The following is a 13,194-nucleotide window of genomic DNA, read 5'->3' as shown; positions in this document are numbered from 1 at the left end:
AAAGCACAGTTACAAAATCCTAACACTTATTTTCAAAACAATGCAATAGTTTTTAAGAACAAGGTGCACTGGGCAGTTCATCCAGATGTGTCTGCTCTGAGTCTGTGCCTCGAGCTGTAAGACAATGCACAATTAGAAAAATTTCCAGCCATAATACAGTAGTTAGAGACACTGATTTCACACTCCATAAAACCTCTGTTTTTCCTTATTGGAAATTCCCAAGATTAAAATGCTACAATTGGTCAGAATTCCATCTAAGAAACCAGTACCTTGCATTCAAATGAATTTGCTATTTTCAAAACAAAGGCAGTCAGTCGCTCTGCCTGTGCTGCCCAGCAGAGCTGTGTCCCAGCAGGAAGGAGGGATGCAGTGGGCTGCCTTTCCATGCCTTCATCCTCCACATCTGCTGCCAGCCAAACTCCCCTTGGCTGGCACAAGCCCTCTGCTCATGCTCTGAAGGTGCACAACAAACACCAAAGGAGTCAGCTGCTTCTAAGGATTCCCAACAAGCTGACTGCAGGCAGCCTGACCGACTCAATCCCTGTCCCAGACTGTGGCTATGGAAAACCCAGGGGAGAAAAGTGAGAAGATACTTGCCTCATACAATAAACAGCCCAAAGACCAGATATCAGACTTAAAGTTATAGCCGTTCTCGTGTATCCGCTCTGGGGACATGTAGTAGGGAGTTCCCACTGCAAGAACAAACAAACAGGGGTTATGGTCCTGCAGGTGACTCTGCAGCCTGGCTCACACAGAGAGGCTTCATTCCAGGCTCGGGTGCAGCACAAAGAGCTGATTAGAACCAGATATATCATCATAAACAGAGCAGAGAACGGTGAACATGCCTGAAAATACATTCTGTATTTCTGACATTTGGGAAATGTTTTGTTTCCCTTCCAGGCTCCCAAGAACCTTCAGAGTGTGCTGATGGACAGAGCCACTGGAAGGGACCGTCCCCTTGGCTCAGCAGACTGCTCTGGTGTCATGGCTGTGAGAGCAGAGCAGGACTCGGGGCCAGCACAGGAGTGTTCACCTGGCAGGGCACAGTGCCACAGGTGAGCCAGGCCCAGGGGCACCTCTGCCACTCCCCAGGCACTGCAGGGACACAGCCCAGCTCCAGCCAGGAATGCAAAACCTGTCTGAAAAAAAACTAGCTTTAAAACCCTGCTCCAGCTTGCAGCTATGTCAGAAGCTGGGGGATTTCTATGTACTTCCACAAGTCTGTATTTTATCAAAAGAAATTTACTTAGTATTTTGGACAGAAGTTACAGGAAATTATTAATAAATTCCTTACCTCAAAAAGGTTTTTAAAATCCTAAATAAGTTTCAGTTGTGGTACTGAAAATACAAGACATCCTGGCAGTCTCAACCACATCAAATAATCCTCAGATACATCATTTATTAAAACATCCAAGGACTGTATATGCTCTTTTCTCCTGCTTCCCCTTGCTTGTCTGTCCCCTGTCAATTTTTTTTCCTTTTGGCATTCCAGTGTATCCTTCTCCTAATTAAAGACCTTTTCTCACAAGATGGCAAATGCTTAATTTGCCTGTAATATTCAGTTTACAATTTCTCTATTTGAAATGCTGCCTGAAGACAGCTGCAGGACTAATAAGCTGAAGGATGGTGCCAGAGGTGGAAGAACAGCCACCACCTTCCCCTGCATTCCTACAGAGGGATCTGCACACTGTGGGGAACAAATGAGTTCTGGGGCACAAAGCAGCAGCCTTGAGAGGCAAATCCCAGGCCTGGCAGCTGCACGTGACCCAGCACACACAAGGTAATTTATTTGGATGTTCAGCAATCAGCTGCCCTGTGTGCTGAACTCAGCTCGTGCTTTCAGGTCTTTCACTTTAGAAATTACTTCTCTTTCAATGTATAAGAGTATCCTAATGAGAAGTTATATTTTTGCAAATTCTATAAAAACTGCAACACAGGAAAAGCATCACAGGGAGATTACTCTGTGTCCATGCCCAGGAGGTGCAGGTCAGACTGGCACAGCCCCAGACCCGGCTGGGTTTAACTGCCCATGAAGAGCCCTGCCAGAAGTTCAGGATTTTTCTGCACTACCCAGAGTAACTTCCTGGGACACCAGGAGCAGACAGACGCAGCCAGAGGCTTTCCATGGCTCTGTCCCATGTGCAGGCACCATGCACACGATGGACAGCACAGCTCTCCAGGATCCCCACACATCTGCCAGCTTTCTGTACAGAACTGACTTGGCTGGGACAGCACTGATTCATTTTCCTGCTTAAAAATCTGCAGCTGCAGAAGAAATGGTGACTCATCCCGGGAAGTTGTGGAAGGCACTTCTGGAAGTCCCCAGTGAGCAGCAGGGGCAGACACTCCCCCACCTGCAACTCCTCCTCGCTGCTGCTCTGCCAGCCGTGCCAGGAGCTGTGGGAGCTGTGGAGCACAGGGCTGCAGGAGCAGCCCAGCCCCTCCTGCCCTGCAGTGCCCGAGGTGCCAGGGCCCCCGAGCCGCGCGCTGGCACCGCGGAGCAGGAACAGCACGGGGCTGCAGAGCTGCGGCTCTGCTGGGCCCCTGTCACCCCAGATCACAGCTCCCGGCCGTGCCAGCGGTGCCAGGGCTGTGGCAGGGCTGTGGCAGGGCAGTGGCAGGACAGTGGCACAGCTGTGACAGGGCAGTGACAGGGCAGTGCCAGGGCTGTGGCACGGCAGTGGCAGGGCAGTGGCAGAGCCGTGGCAGGACAGTGGCACGGCAGTGGCAGGGCAGTGGCAGAGCCGTGGCAGGACAGTGGCACGGCAGTGGCAGGGCTGTGGCAGGGCCGTGGCAGGGCAGTGACAAGGCTGTGACAGGGCTGTGGCAGGGCAGTGGCAGGGCAGTGGCAGGGCTGTGGCAGGGCCGTGGCAGGGCAGTGACAAGGCTGTGACAGGGCTGTGGCAGGGCAGTGGCAGGGCTGTGGCAGGGCCGTGGCAGGGCTGTGGCAGGGCCGTGGCAGGGCAGTGCCAGGGCTGTGCCACGGCTCAGGGCCTCACCAGGGGCACGGCGCTGCTCCAGCCGTTAATGGCTGCGGGGGCACTCCACGCCTGAGCCCACTCTGTGGAGCCCACCTGGCACATTTACCTATCATTACTGTGGTCTTGTCAGCAAATGTACAAACAAGCAGGGCTCTGCGTTTCAAAACCGATGCATTAATTTTTAAATAACTGTCATGATAAAAGTCTGACAAGGCCAATTCTCTTTATGGCCTGTCCAACATTACGTGGGAATCTCCTGTAATGAGCATCTTCTAGAAAGCTGCACAAGGCTCCCAGTGCAATCAGCTGGGGCTCGCCCTTGCATCCCATTAGTCAATTTGACAAGAACACTCTAATCCCAGACTATTCATCAGAAACTTTCTGCAGCATTTGCCCTGCTGAAAATACAAAATATTGCTCAGATTCAACATCACTCACCAGGTGGTAGAGCAATGCATTTGAAGTTATAAAGGTCACAAAACCATAGGGAAGATTGTGGTTAAGGAAGGAGCTTGGAGCCCTTCACTTGAACATCAGCCACCTCAGAGATGCCAGAGCATTCCTGCTCTCCCAGCACTGCCCTGGGCAGCTACAACAGCCCTGGGATAGCTGCAACATCCAAGGCAGGGAAATGCTAATTATTCCCAGTTAAGATTAGGAGCAGAGTCTCTGCTTTCACCAGGAAAACACAAAGGTGGCAAAGTTATTCCAAAAACGAAATTCAAATTCCATTCCTCTCACATGTGCAAACGTGGCTCAGCCATGAGCAATGCTTCCTCAGAAATCATCCCCAGCTGCTCACGGGCACAACCAAATGTGATTCACACTTTTAGGAGGCTCTCAGTCTCATTCTGGGTTGATGGAGCCCAGACAGGCCTTGCACACAGAGGAGCTCCCACACCTTTGCAGACTGCATTACACTGAAATCAGTGCAGAATATTGCCAGGTATTTTTACAGGCTGTCCACATGGAGGCTTTTTGAATGCCTACGTGCAAACCAAGAAACTGCCCAGTTTATCAAAGATTAATAAAGCTTTTCCAGAACTATCAGCTTAGCATGAGCAACACTAGTGCATGTGCCATGAACACACATACAGCTGAGAAAAACATCTGAGCATGTTTTAGTGCTATCTGGTGTGCAAACAGCAGGGAAGCAATCCTGCTGGAAAATGGGAGTCTGGATCTCTCACCTGGCTCACCCTCTCCATCCATACTTGTAGGTTACAAATAAAAACATCCAGCATTATTTAAAAGGAGTGGAGTTCTCGAGTATCCCTTTCTAAAATTTTCCAAATTCTTTGGGGTGTATTTCCAACAAGGCAGCTCAGTCTATTCCCAGGAGAATTTGGGAATTAGCTGAAGTAAAACTGTGGTCAATCACACTCAAATAGATTTTAAATTCTTTCAAATCTCAGTGTAAGGTGCCCCCACTAATTTTCATGGGGGAAACAAAAACAAAAAAGCAGATGAAATCTAGTTACTCTTAGAGAGGAACAATAAATATTTTGTAGATAATATTACAGCTGTTGTTACAAGACCTGCTGTCCTAAGCTCTTCATTTTTTTTTCATTTTTTTCATTTCATTCATATTTTTAAATCACACAATCCTACCAAACTCCTTATAGTTCTGTGGTTGGGTTGGGTTTTTTGGTTGCCTGGCTGGGTTTTTCACATGTAAACAGTACAATCTAACTGCAGCAATTCTGCAGCTCTCTTTTCTTCCACAAATACTGAACTAGAGGCAAACCAAGAACTCCAAACACACTTGGCTGGTGACGTTTTCAGTGGATTTCTTGTGTCCATTTTTTTCTTACCAAGTCCTGATTACCAGCCCTCCAAGCCCTGGGATTTTGTTTCAGATGGCAAACTGGCTTGGCAAGCAAAAGAAAGAAAAGAAGGCAGACAAATGGTCCATTTATTGAAGAGCTCTTCAGTTCCTCCCTGCTCACCCTGACATCCAAGCAGGAACCAGAAGGAACGTGTAACAGCCCATGCACTCCAATCCAGGGCTATTGGCATGTTCTAAACTGGGAAGATTTGACTTATGTGAATCTCCCAGAAGGAAAATCTGCTCCAAGTATATTCTTGTCCAAGAATAAATAATAAATCATCTGCTCCAAAACAAGACTATTCTGTGTAAAATTGGTTTCTTTTGGGGTTTGGTTGGTTGTTTTTCTTATTCCTCTTGTTTCTTCAAAATGTAAAGACAGTCAGAAGCTCTGGATAATGCCAAGTTTATTTGGCTAAAAATGGACATAATACCAGTTCTCAAAAAAGTTATCCATTGTATTATTAGTGGAAATTCTCTCTATTTATTACAGCTCCTATTAAAACCAGATCTACCAGCTTAATGCTAGGTTCGCCAAGTCTAAAATTAGCAAAGGATGGTGAACCACCATGTAGTAACAAGTAGTAAAATTCACCTCAGCTACACCCGGTACCTTTAAAACATGAATTTGCTGGTAAGGCTCGTACAGGAAGAGCCCTTCCCTACAGAAGAGCATCTCATGCCTTCTCTCAGGGAGAGGTGGCAGTGGCAGCTGAGGTGTCACCCCGTGAACTCCCAGCCCCAGCTGGTCCCTGCTGCCCGTCCCAGCGCCGTGAGAGGCTGGAGGTGCCCGTGCTGCCCTCTGGCAGGCGTGCCCGTGAGGTTTTGCAGGGGCCAGGGCTGTCCCTGCCCCACGGTGCCCTGCTGCCCCGGCGCCGCTCGCGGCTCCGCCGGCGCTCGGAGCACGGCGCTCGCCGGCATCTCACGAGCTGTGTACAGGCAAATCTTTCATTTTTCTTTCATTACCTCGGCATGTACTGTCACTTAATTTTTATGTATGCAATCCTCCCTGACAAATATGATCTGCTGCCTGGTAATTCATGTGACGTTCATTCTGTTCCTTGCTCTAATTACGGCTCGGTTCCCGGCGCGGCGGCGGGCGCTGCCGAGCCCCTGCTACACCTGTCAGCCGGGTCGGGACTGCCTGATGCCCTTTCATGCCAGTCTGCTGCTAGCAAATACAAGCAAAGGGAGAAATGAGATGAATATATTTGCATAAGCCGCACATTCAATTCATGGGTCAGCAGCCAGGGAAATGATGGCTCGGGGCGGTTGCCAGGGCAACGCAGCACCGGGAGGTGCCCGGCCCCGCTCGCACCGGCCCGGTGCCCTGCTCTGGTCTGGGCTGTTCATCCCCCACAGCTCCTTCAGCCAATGTCTTAATTAAACCAAACCCAAGATCCGTCCATTTCCTGCTGCTGCAAAACCTCTATCTCTGGCAAATTATAAAAAAAAATAGAGAGAAGCTTCACGTCTGCGTATTTTCTGATTGTTAAAATATTCTTTTTCACTTGGAGCCAAGAACTGCTGGAAATGGTGATGTGTCCATGCCTCCCACAACATTTCCAGTCTCTCTCACCGCTGCTCCCTCCCTCCTGCACCTCTCACCTGTTTGCAGGACGCTGGTGATGTGAGGGAGGGCAGGGGCTGAGCTCTTCCTCCAGCTTTCTCAATTAAGAGAGAGCAGCCCTGGTAAAGGTCACAAGCTTGGCTTACATGTGCAGCCAGTTTCCAAGCCCCAATTTATTCTTATTAATATAATAAGTGCAGCAGTCAAACTGGATAAGATCATATAATTAGACATGATCATATTTTGGCCTGTTCAGATGATGTGATTGTAACTTCCTGTGAAGAGGATTTATTTTCATCTATTAAGTATGGTGGGAATATATCCTAGGACAGCTTTTGATACAAAGAGAAATCTGAAATCTCCTCTTTTATGAAAGTAAACTATAGAAATGCCTCCCATTTTTTAAGCACACACAAAACAAGGCAGGTATTTTCCTTCCTTGTGCACTGAGAAGCCCAGTGCTGCTGGCCAATATTTGCAATGAAATTTGTTCACATCTAAGAAAGGATCCAGCAAGACACACTCAGCAGAGGAAATTGCACAAACAAAAAATGTGAAATAAATATTGTGTGTTCCAAAGTCAACTGAGAGACATTAGTTTAAAAGAGCTTAAATATTGCACCAAAAGCCAAAGTTCCTTCACTGCTGTAATACAGAAACACCTTTGGGACTCAAAAAATTCAAACCCCTTAATAAAAATTGAAAATCAGCCACCTCTCAAGAGGTTACAGACACAATTATGAAATACTTTATACTGTAAGACTTGAAGAATGAACTGCATAACTATGCAATTTTCTATAGCACTAGAATTAATGTTAAAACCAAAAATGAGGAAGACAGCCTTGAGATATGTGGCAGGTATGAAGAAAAGCTGGATGTTTAAAGCACAGGCCAGATTTCAAGAAGTCCCTTTTTGGGACAGATGAGCCATGAGGGCTCACCCACCTTGGGCAGTCCCAGCCCCTGTCAGGGCAGAGCCCTGACCAGCAAAGGTAAAAAGGAAAAGGTACTGGGGGGAACACTGAATTCCAGCAAGCACCGTGCAGCCAAAGTGCTGTTTGGAGTGGAAAAGCTGCATTTGCTACATGTGCTGTAAAACACACACCAGGCCAGGCCTTCCAGAAAAAATAACAGGCTTTTAAACAGAAGATACCTATTAATGCCTACAAAGAACATTTAAAATGCAGTCCCCATGCCCTGACTGCCACTGGTGTCACCACGGGAGGATGGACACCCTGCATTTGAACATCAGAGCTCGCCAGGCCCTGCTTAACGAGTACCAGCTTACCTAAGGAATGTGCTGCAGTGGTTTTCGAACTAAAAAACCGGCCTAATCCAAGATCTCCCAGCTTCACCACCCCTGTGGCTGTTATAAACACGTTGGCTGGTTTTATGTCTGCAAGAAGAAAAAGGTAAAAGGTCAAAGCCACAAAAGGTTATTTGGTTCTAATGCTGCAATAGAAGCGTCGCCTGGAGCGCTCGCGGTACAAAGCGGCTCGAGCAGAACCCTGCTTCTTCAGAGCTTTGATAGGCTCTGTCTTCCAAGGCTCGAGCTCTGCACAGACACACAAATCACAGTGTACTTCCCAGCACACAAGAAATACCAATGAGGGAAAATGTAGGAAACAGCTCAACAGAACAGAGGCAAGCTCTTTAACTGCTGGAAATCAAAGACGTGAGGCCAGTTCTCTTTGGGAATGATCACTTTCCACAGGAAACTGCACTGCCCACCACCATCCCCTCGTGAAAAGGGTAATTGCTGTTCCACATATACATAAATTCTGGGCTCTACACAGCCCAGCTGGCTCATGGAGGGTGGATGTCACTACAACCCCAGTTTCCCAAGCAGTCGTGTCAGAACTGAGAGGCTCTTTCCTCATGTTAGAGCAGGCTCCATGTGAGAGACTCCCCATTTCAGCCATTACAGACCTGCTTCAGGTGCAAGTGATACATCAGGGGATGTGTAACAGAGCAAAAAAGGTATCACATTGCTGAAAAATATAGTGAAGAATTCCCTCCTTCAAAGGAGCAAGGAAAGAACAAGCAGCCAAGATGGGTGCTGGTTCCTTTTGGGAAATTTGCATTTCCTGAGTGCAGTCCTTCCCTCACTGACACTGAGAGCCACAGTGTAAATTTTGGATAGAGCTCAAAGTTATAAGATGTTCTGAGACAAGAGATTCAAAAATAATTAATGAAAATAGAGAACAGGTTATGAGAGTGTGGGACATATTTGTATTAATATTTCAGAAAAGCCCGCAAGACAGGAAAACTCTTCTCAACTCTCTAAGGTCACAGCTAATATAATGAAGACTATTTCTTAGAGTTCACTGTATCCAGGAGTCTCAGCATTTTATTTCTGACACTTTTCTAATGGCAAGTTTGACACTTCTACTTAATATCAGTGTCTGGAATACAAAGCAGCTCATCTTCCTAATACCGGCCTCACTCCGGCCTGAACGCTTTAACGATGAGGCAGAGACAGAAGGAGAAATCCATCTCGCAGGCTGCAGCCCTCTAAACATGCATTGGCTGAACATCAGCATAATTGTTTTTGAATGTAGGCGCTTACTAATTGGAACATTATATTATTATTCAGTGAAAAGAGACTGAATTAATGTTACCTCTGTGCATCACCCTGCGGGAGTGCATGTGTTCCACTGCACTGCATAACTGCACAAAATATTTCCACACCGTCCTTTCCGGGATTAACCGTTTCTGCTTTTTAAAATACTGTGGGAGGAAATAAATAAAAGATCAGTGAAAAAGCAACATATTTGACTCGTTCCTGGAATTGTGTTAGTCAGCTGCAGGTTGCTCATGTCTTCCAGATCTGCAGCTGCACGACTTTTCTTCTGATTAGCTTTTAACTCCTCCTCTCTGTGTGGAAACTTCGATGCAGTTCACTAATTAACAACTATTATGAAAAATATGCTTAAATAGGTTTGACATTTTTGAATGGACACAATTATGATTAGCATTAATCTCCTTAATTACCTTGCAAAACATATTTAATGCCTCAAAACAACAAATGTCTCAAATATTTTGCCTTAAGAAACAAAAGGCCATTAAACACCCCCCTTGTAAACATTCGTTACTGCATTGTCTACTAACAAGAATAAGGCAAGCTGCTTTCCTTTTTTAAAAGATGGCCAGAGCATCAATAAAGTATCCATGCTCCTTCTGTGATCAGGTAGAATAATAGATTCTATTTCCTGCATAATAGGAATGCTAAATGACCTGCAGGCTCAGTGAGACAGAGCTGCCCTGATCAGCTGGGTGTGCTCAGGCAGCGCCAGGGACCTCTGGTGCCTCAGAGCTCTCACAATAATGGGCAGCACAAAGCAGCACCAGCAAGTGCAGTGTGGCCCTGGCTCCCTGCAATCCTGAAGTCTTCTTCAAGCCACTACAGGAATAAAGAGGCAGCTGCACACTTCAGTGAAGGCCAAGCACGACAGACCTTCAGCTGCTCTCCCTCCTTTGCAGGGGGGCACAGCAGCCGTGTCTGGCACCGCACCCAGGCATCCCAAACCTGCAGGGTGCAGATCCTCGGTCCCTGGCTTCTCACTGAGCCAGCTCCACAGCCAGAGCAGTAACAAAATACCCCTCAACACTTCCAGAGGTTTCCCAATGCTCCTCAAGCCCTCCTGCCTCACCACAGCTGCACTTCCTTTGCATCACGCCCGTGAGAATTCCCACTGCAGCAGGAATAAAGGAAGGGAATGGCTTGCTGCCCCTTTCTGCATCTCACGCTTTCCCCCTCAGCACTGACATCTGATGTCCGTTGTCACATTCCCTATTTTATGTGAAATGCTGTTACCAGTTCGTGTTTGACTCAAGCAATGGCAAATTTTCTTTTGCAGATCAGCTGTGAAGGGGCACGACTGTGCAATTCCCCAGGCAGCAAATCTGACAGATTGCAACAGTCTCAACCCAAAATTGGAGAGAGAGCACAGAGGAATTACAGAGGGTGAGGGAGAAAGTGTTATATACACAATAAAATTATTTAATTCTCATTAAAATATTTAAGAGTGGGTATGCAAGACCACAAGTGATAATTTTCTAAATGTCATGTCCAATAAGGTTCGCCTGACATTTACAAGGAAGTCCCAACTCTCCAGTGGGTTTTCCTGCAGCTCTACATCCCTCATAAATAATGCAGGCAGCGGGGCGTGACAGAGACAGGCCTGGGTTCATCACCCCCACACCTTGCCAGGGTTGTCACTGCTGCTCCACCAAAACCCCACACAGGAGCTTCAGCTCCCGGGGAGGGGAGAGTGGCACGGAGGAGCTGGGGGGGAAACTCCCTGCTGCAGTGGAGCTGCATTTAGGAGGCAGCTTTTGTTCCCTCTTGGGTTTAGGGCTTGGGTTTGGTTTTTACCTTTGTTAGAAATTTTAAAAAAATTGAATTCCTAGATTTGCACCAGCTGAAAAACTTCATTTATATGAAAAAAAAAAGAAATGCATCTTCTTCATGTCTGAAACACAGAGGAAACACAGAGCTGGGGACACTGGAAGCCAGCACAATCCAGCACTGGGCAAGGCACCAATCCAAGACTCTACCAGTTATGTTTTGGAAAATGTAACTCTTACTATAATGACACAGAAAGTTATTTTTAAAAATTAAATAGCTAACCCTGATAAGGAAATGAACATATTTGTCAGTATTTTTAAACTAAAAACTACAGATGACTAAAAGGTACAAATACTTCATATCATGAAACCTTACAATTCTGTAGGTAAAACTTTTGTAAGGCAGGACTGCAAACTCAAGCAGAACGCCTGCCCAGCCCAGGAAGGTCTCACACTGCCCTAACTTCTGCTCTCACAATCCTTGGGTTTTTTCCATCTTCACAACCACAAAAGGCCCAAGATGAGCTGCAAGTTTCCCAGGAAATGGTGGGGAAAGGGCAGGAGCCCCAGGGGAAGAGGCAGGAGACAGAGCTGGGCAGCAGGGGCAGCTCCCCTGCCCCTGTGTGAGGCTGGAGCTCTGGGGCTCTCCCAGAGTGACTCTGCCAAATGCTGCTCCCAGCACTCGCCCAGGGGCTCTCCTGTCAGCCCAGGCAGATTTCCCTGGATCCTGTAAATTTAGCCATTGACTATGGACTGAATGGGTAACTTGTTTGACAGCCTTTGGCCTAGTGCCTCATGGCTCTGCTGGCAAAGAAAACAAATCTGTTAATAAGATATTTTAACTGTGACAACAAGGAGGAGGAGAACTTTCCAAACATTCATTTATGATAATTACAGAATAATGATGGCAAAAACCAGGTAAAACATGGAGAGAAGGTTGAGAGTGCTAACAAACATGATATAACACATCTGTTCTCACAAGGGATGTATGTCTAAAGATTAACATGTCAAAGAAAATATAAAAGCAGGTGGTAACAGCTTAACTAAAGCTGGTTTGCAGCAATACAAGTATTCCTAAGAGCAACATAAAAGAAGAACAAGTACTTGAAACATTTTCTCAAACCCAAATCCCCATTGCAAAGGAAGTCAATAGACTTCCTTGAATGTCTTCAGAGTGGCAGACAGGGGATGTGAATAGTGAACCCAACAGTAATTAAATGTCCCCATCAATCATGGCCTGAGTAAATCAACCTTGCAAAGAACACACGTGTCCCACCAGATCACAGACACTTCCCCTGCAGCAGTGACCAGAAGCTCAGGGCATGGCTGGGGGGATTTAAAATGCCACCAGCCACTTGGGTTCAGGTCTGGAAGCAACCCATGGGTGTGCAAAACTGCAAGAGGAGTAAAGAAGTGCTTCTAACCCAGCTGTGCTCCCCCCACTGCCCCAGGTCTGCCTAATCCTGGACGTCTGCAGCACCTCCAGGATGGACACGTCCTTACCTTAATCATCTGAGAGAGATCCCCAGCATCAGCCAGCTCCAGGACAATGTTCAGTTCATTGTCTTCAATGAAAGAATCCAAATACTTAATTATGTTGGGGTGGTTCAGTTGCTGCAGAGGGAGGGAATGCAAGAGGAGCAGTTAAACGTGGTCAGGACAACTGCCAGACACAGCACCTGCAGCTCCTGTGAGCCACGAGCAAAACCTTGCCATGGGGCACCCACAGCCTGGGCCAAAGTGCTGCAGACAGAACCCTGGGAGAACAGCATTGCCCACGGCACCCTGGAGATGTCCTGGGCAAGGAGCAGTGCACCCAAACAGGGTGAAACAACCTCTTCTGCTGCAAACTTGCAGAACATTTGAAAGCAATGTCCTGAAGGATGCCTTGTTAAGAATAACCAATTTCCCCCCCATTAAATGGAAACAAACCCCCAGATGTTGGTTGCAGTACTCAAGGTCTCTCTGCCCCTTAAAAGAACAACAAAACTAAATTAAAACTTTGAAGGAGGACAATAACACACAAATTGCACGTGTCAGTTTATTATCTGATTATTTATGCTGGCTTTTTCACTAATTCCTTTCTTTCATTTCAGTATAGCTCATTCTCACATTCACAACTCATGCTTGAATGGTTTTTTCCTAGAACCCAAAAATATCACAGATCCTCTTTCTGAATGTAAACCTCAGCATTACTTTCCTCCATAACTATTGAGCAACTGGCTCATGTTTGTCCTTCCCTACAGCCTACAGACTCAGGCTACAACTGCATGAATTTGAACAGAAATCCCTAAAATCACAGGCACAGAAGTAATTATTTAATACTTTTAGAATGAAATTTGACTAGCTAAATTAAATTTTTAGCCTTTTTCAGTCTGTTGCATTTACTAAAAATAGATATTTAAAGCGCAACACATCTATGTTTTTAATCAACAATTGAAAATAAGCTACTAAGGCACTAAAAT

General features: G+C 46.5%; 1 protein-coding gene across 1 annotated transcript in view; it reads right to left on the bottom strand.

The window, feature by feature from the left end:
* Positions 1 to 13,194, bottom strand: part of NEK6 (NIMA related kinase 6) — a 44,799-nt gene that overhangs the window by 6,921 nt on the left and 24,684 nt on the right. The window contains exons 5-8 of the mRNA XM_064393895.1: positions 12,233 to 12,343; positions 9,001 to 9,109; positions 7,668 to 7,775; positions 598 to 692 (exon numbers count right to left, since the gene is read on the bottom strand). Of these exons, the coding sequence (XP_064249965.1) occupies positions 598 to 692; positions 7,668 to 7,775; positions 9,001 to 9,109; positions 12,233 to 12,343 (423 nt within the window). The remainder of the gene's footprint in view (positions 1 to 597; positions 693 to 7,667; positions 7,776 to 9,000; positions 9,110 to 12,232; positions 12,344 to 13,194) is intronic.

This window comes from Passer domesticus, chromosome 18 (assembly GCF_036417665.1).
Source record: "Passer domesticus isolate bPasDom1 chromosome 18, bPasDom1.hap1, whole genome shotgun sequence".
In the NCBI taxonomy this organism is placed as follows: Eukaryota; Metazoa; Chordata; class Aves; order Passeriformes; family Passeridae; genus Passer; species Passer domesticus.
The sequence above is the reverse complement of the archived record's forward strand: the minus strand, read 5'-3'. Positions and strand labels throughout refer to the sequence as shown.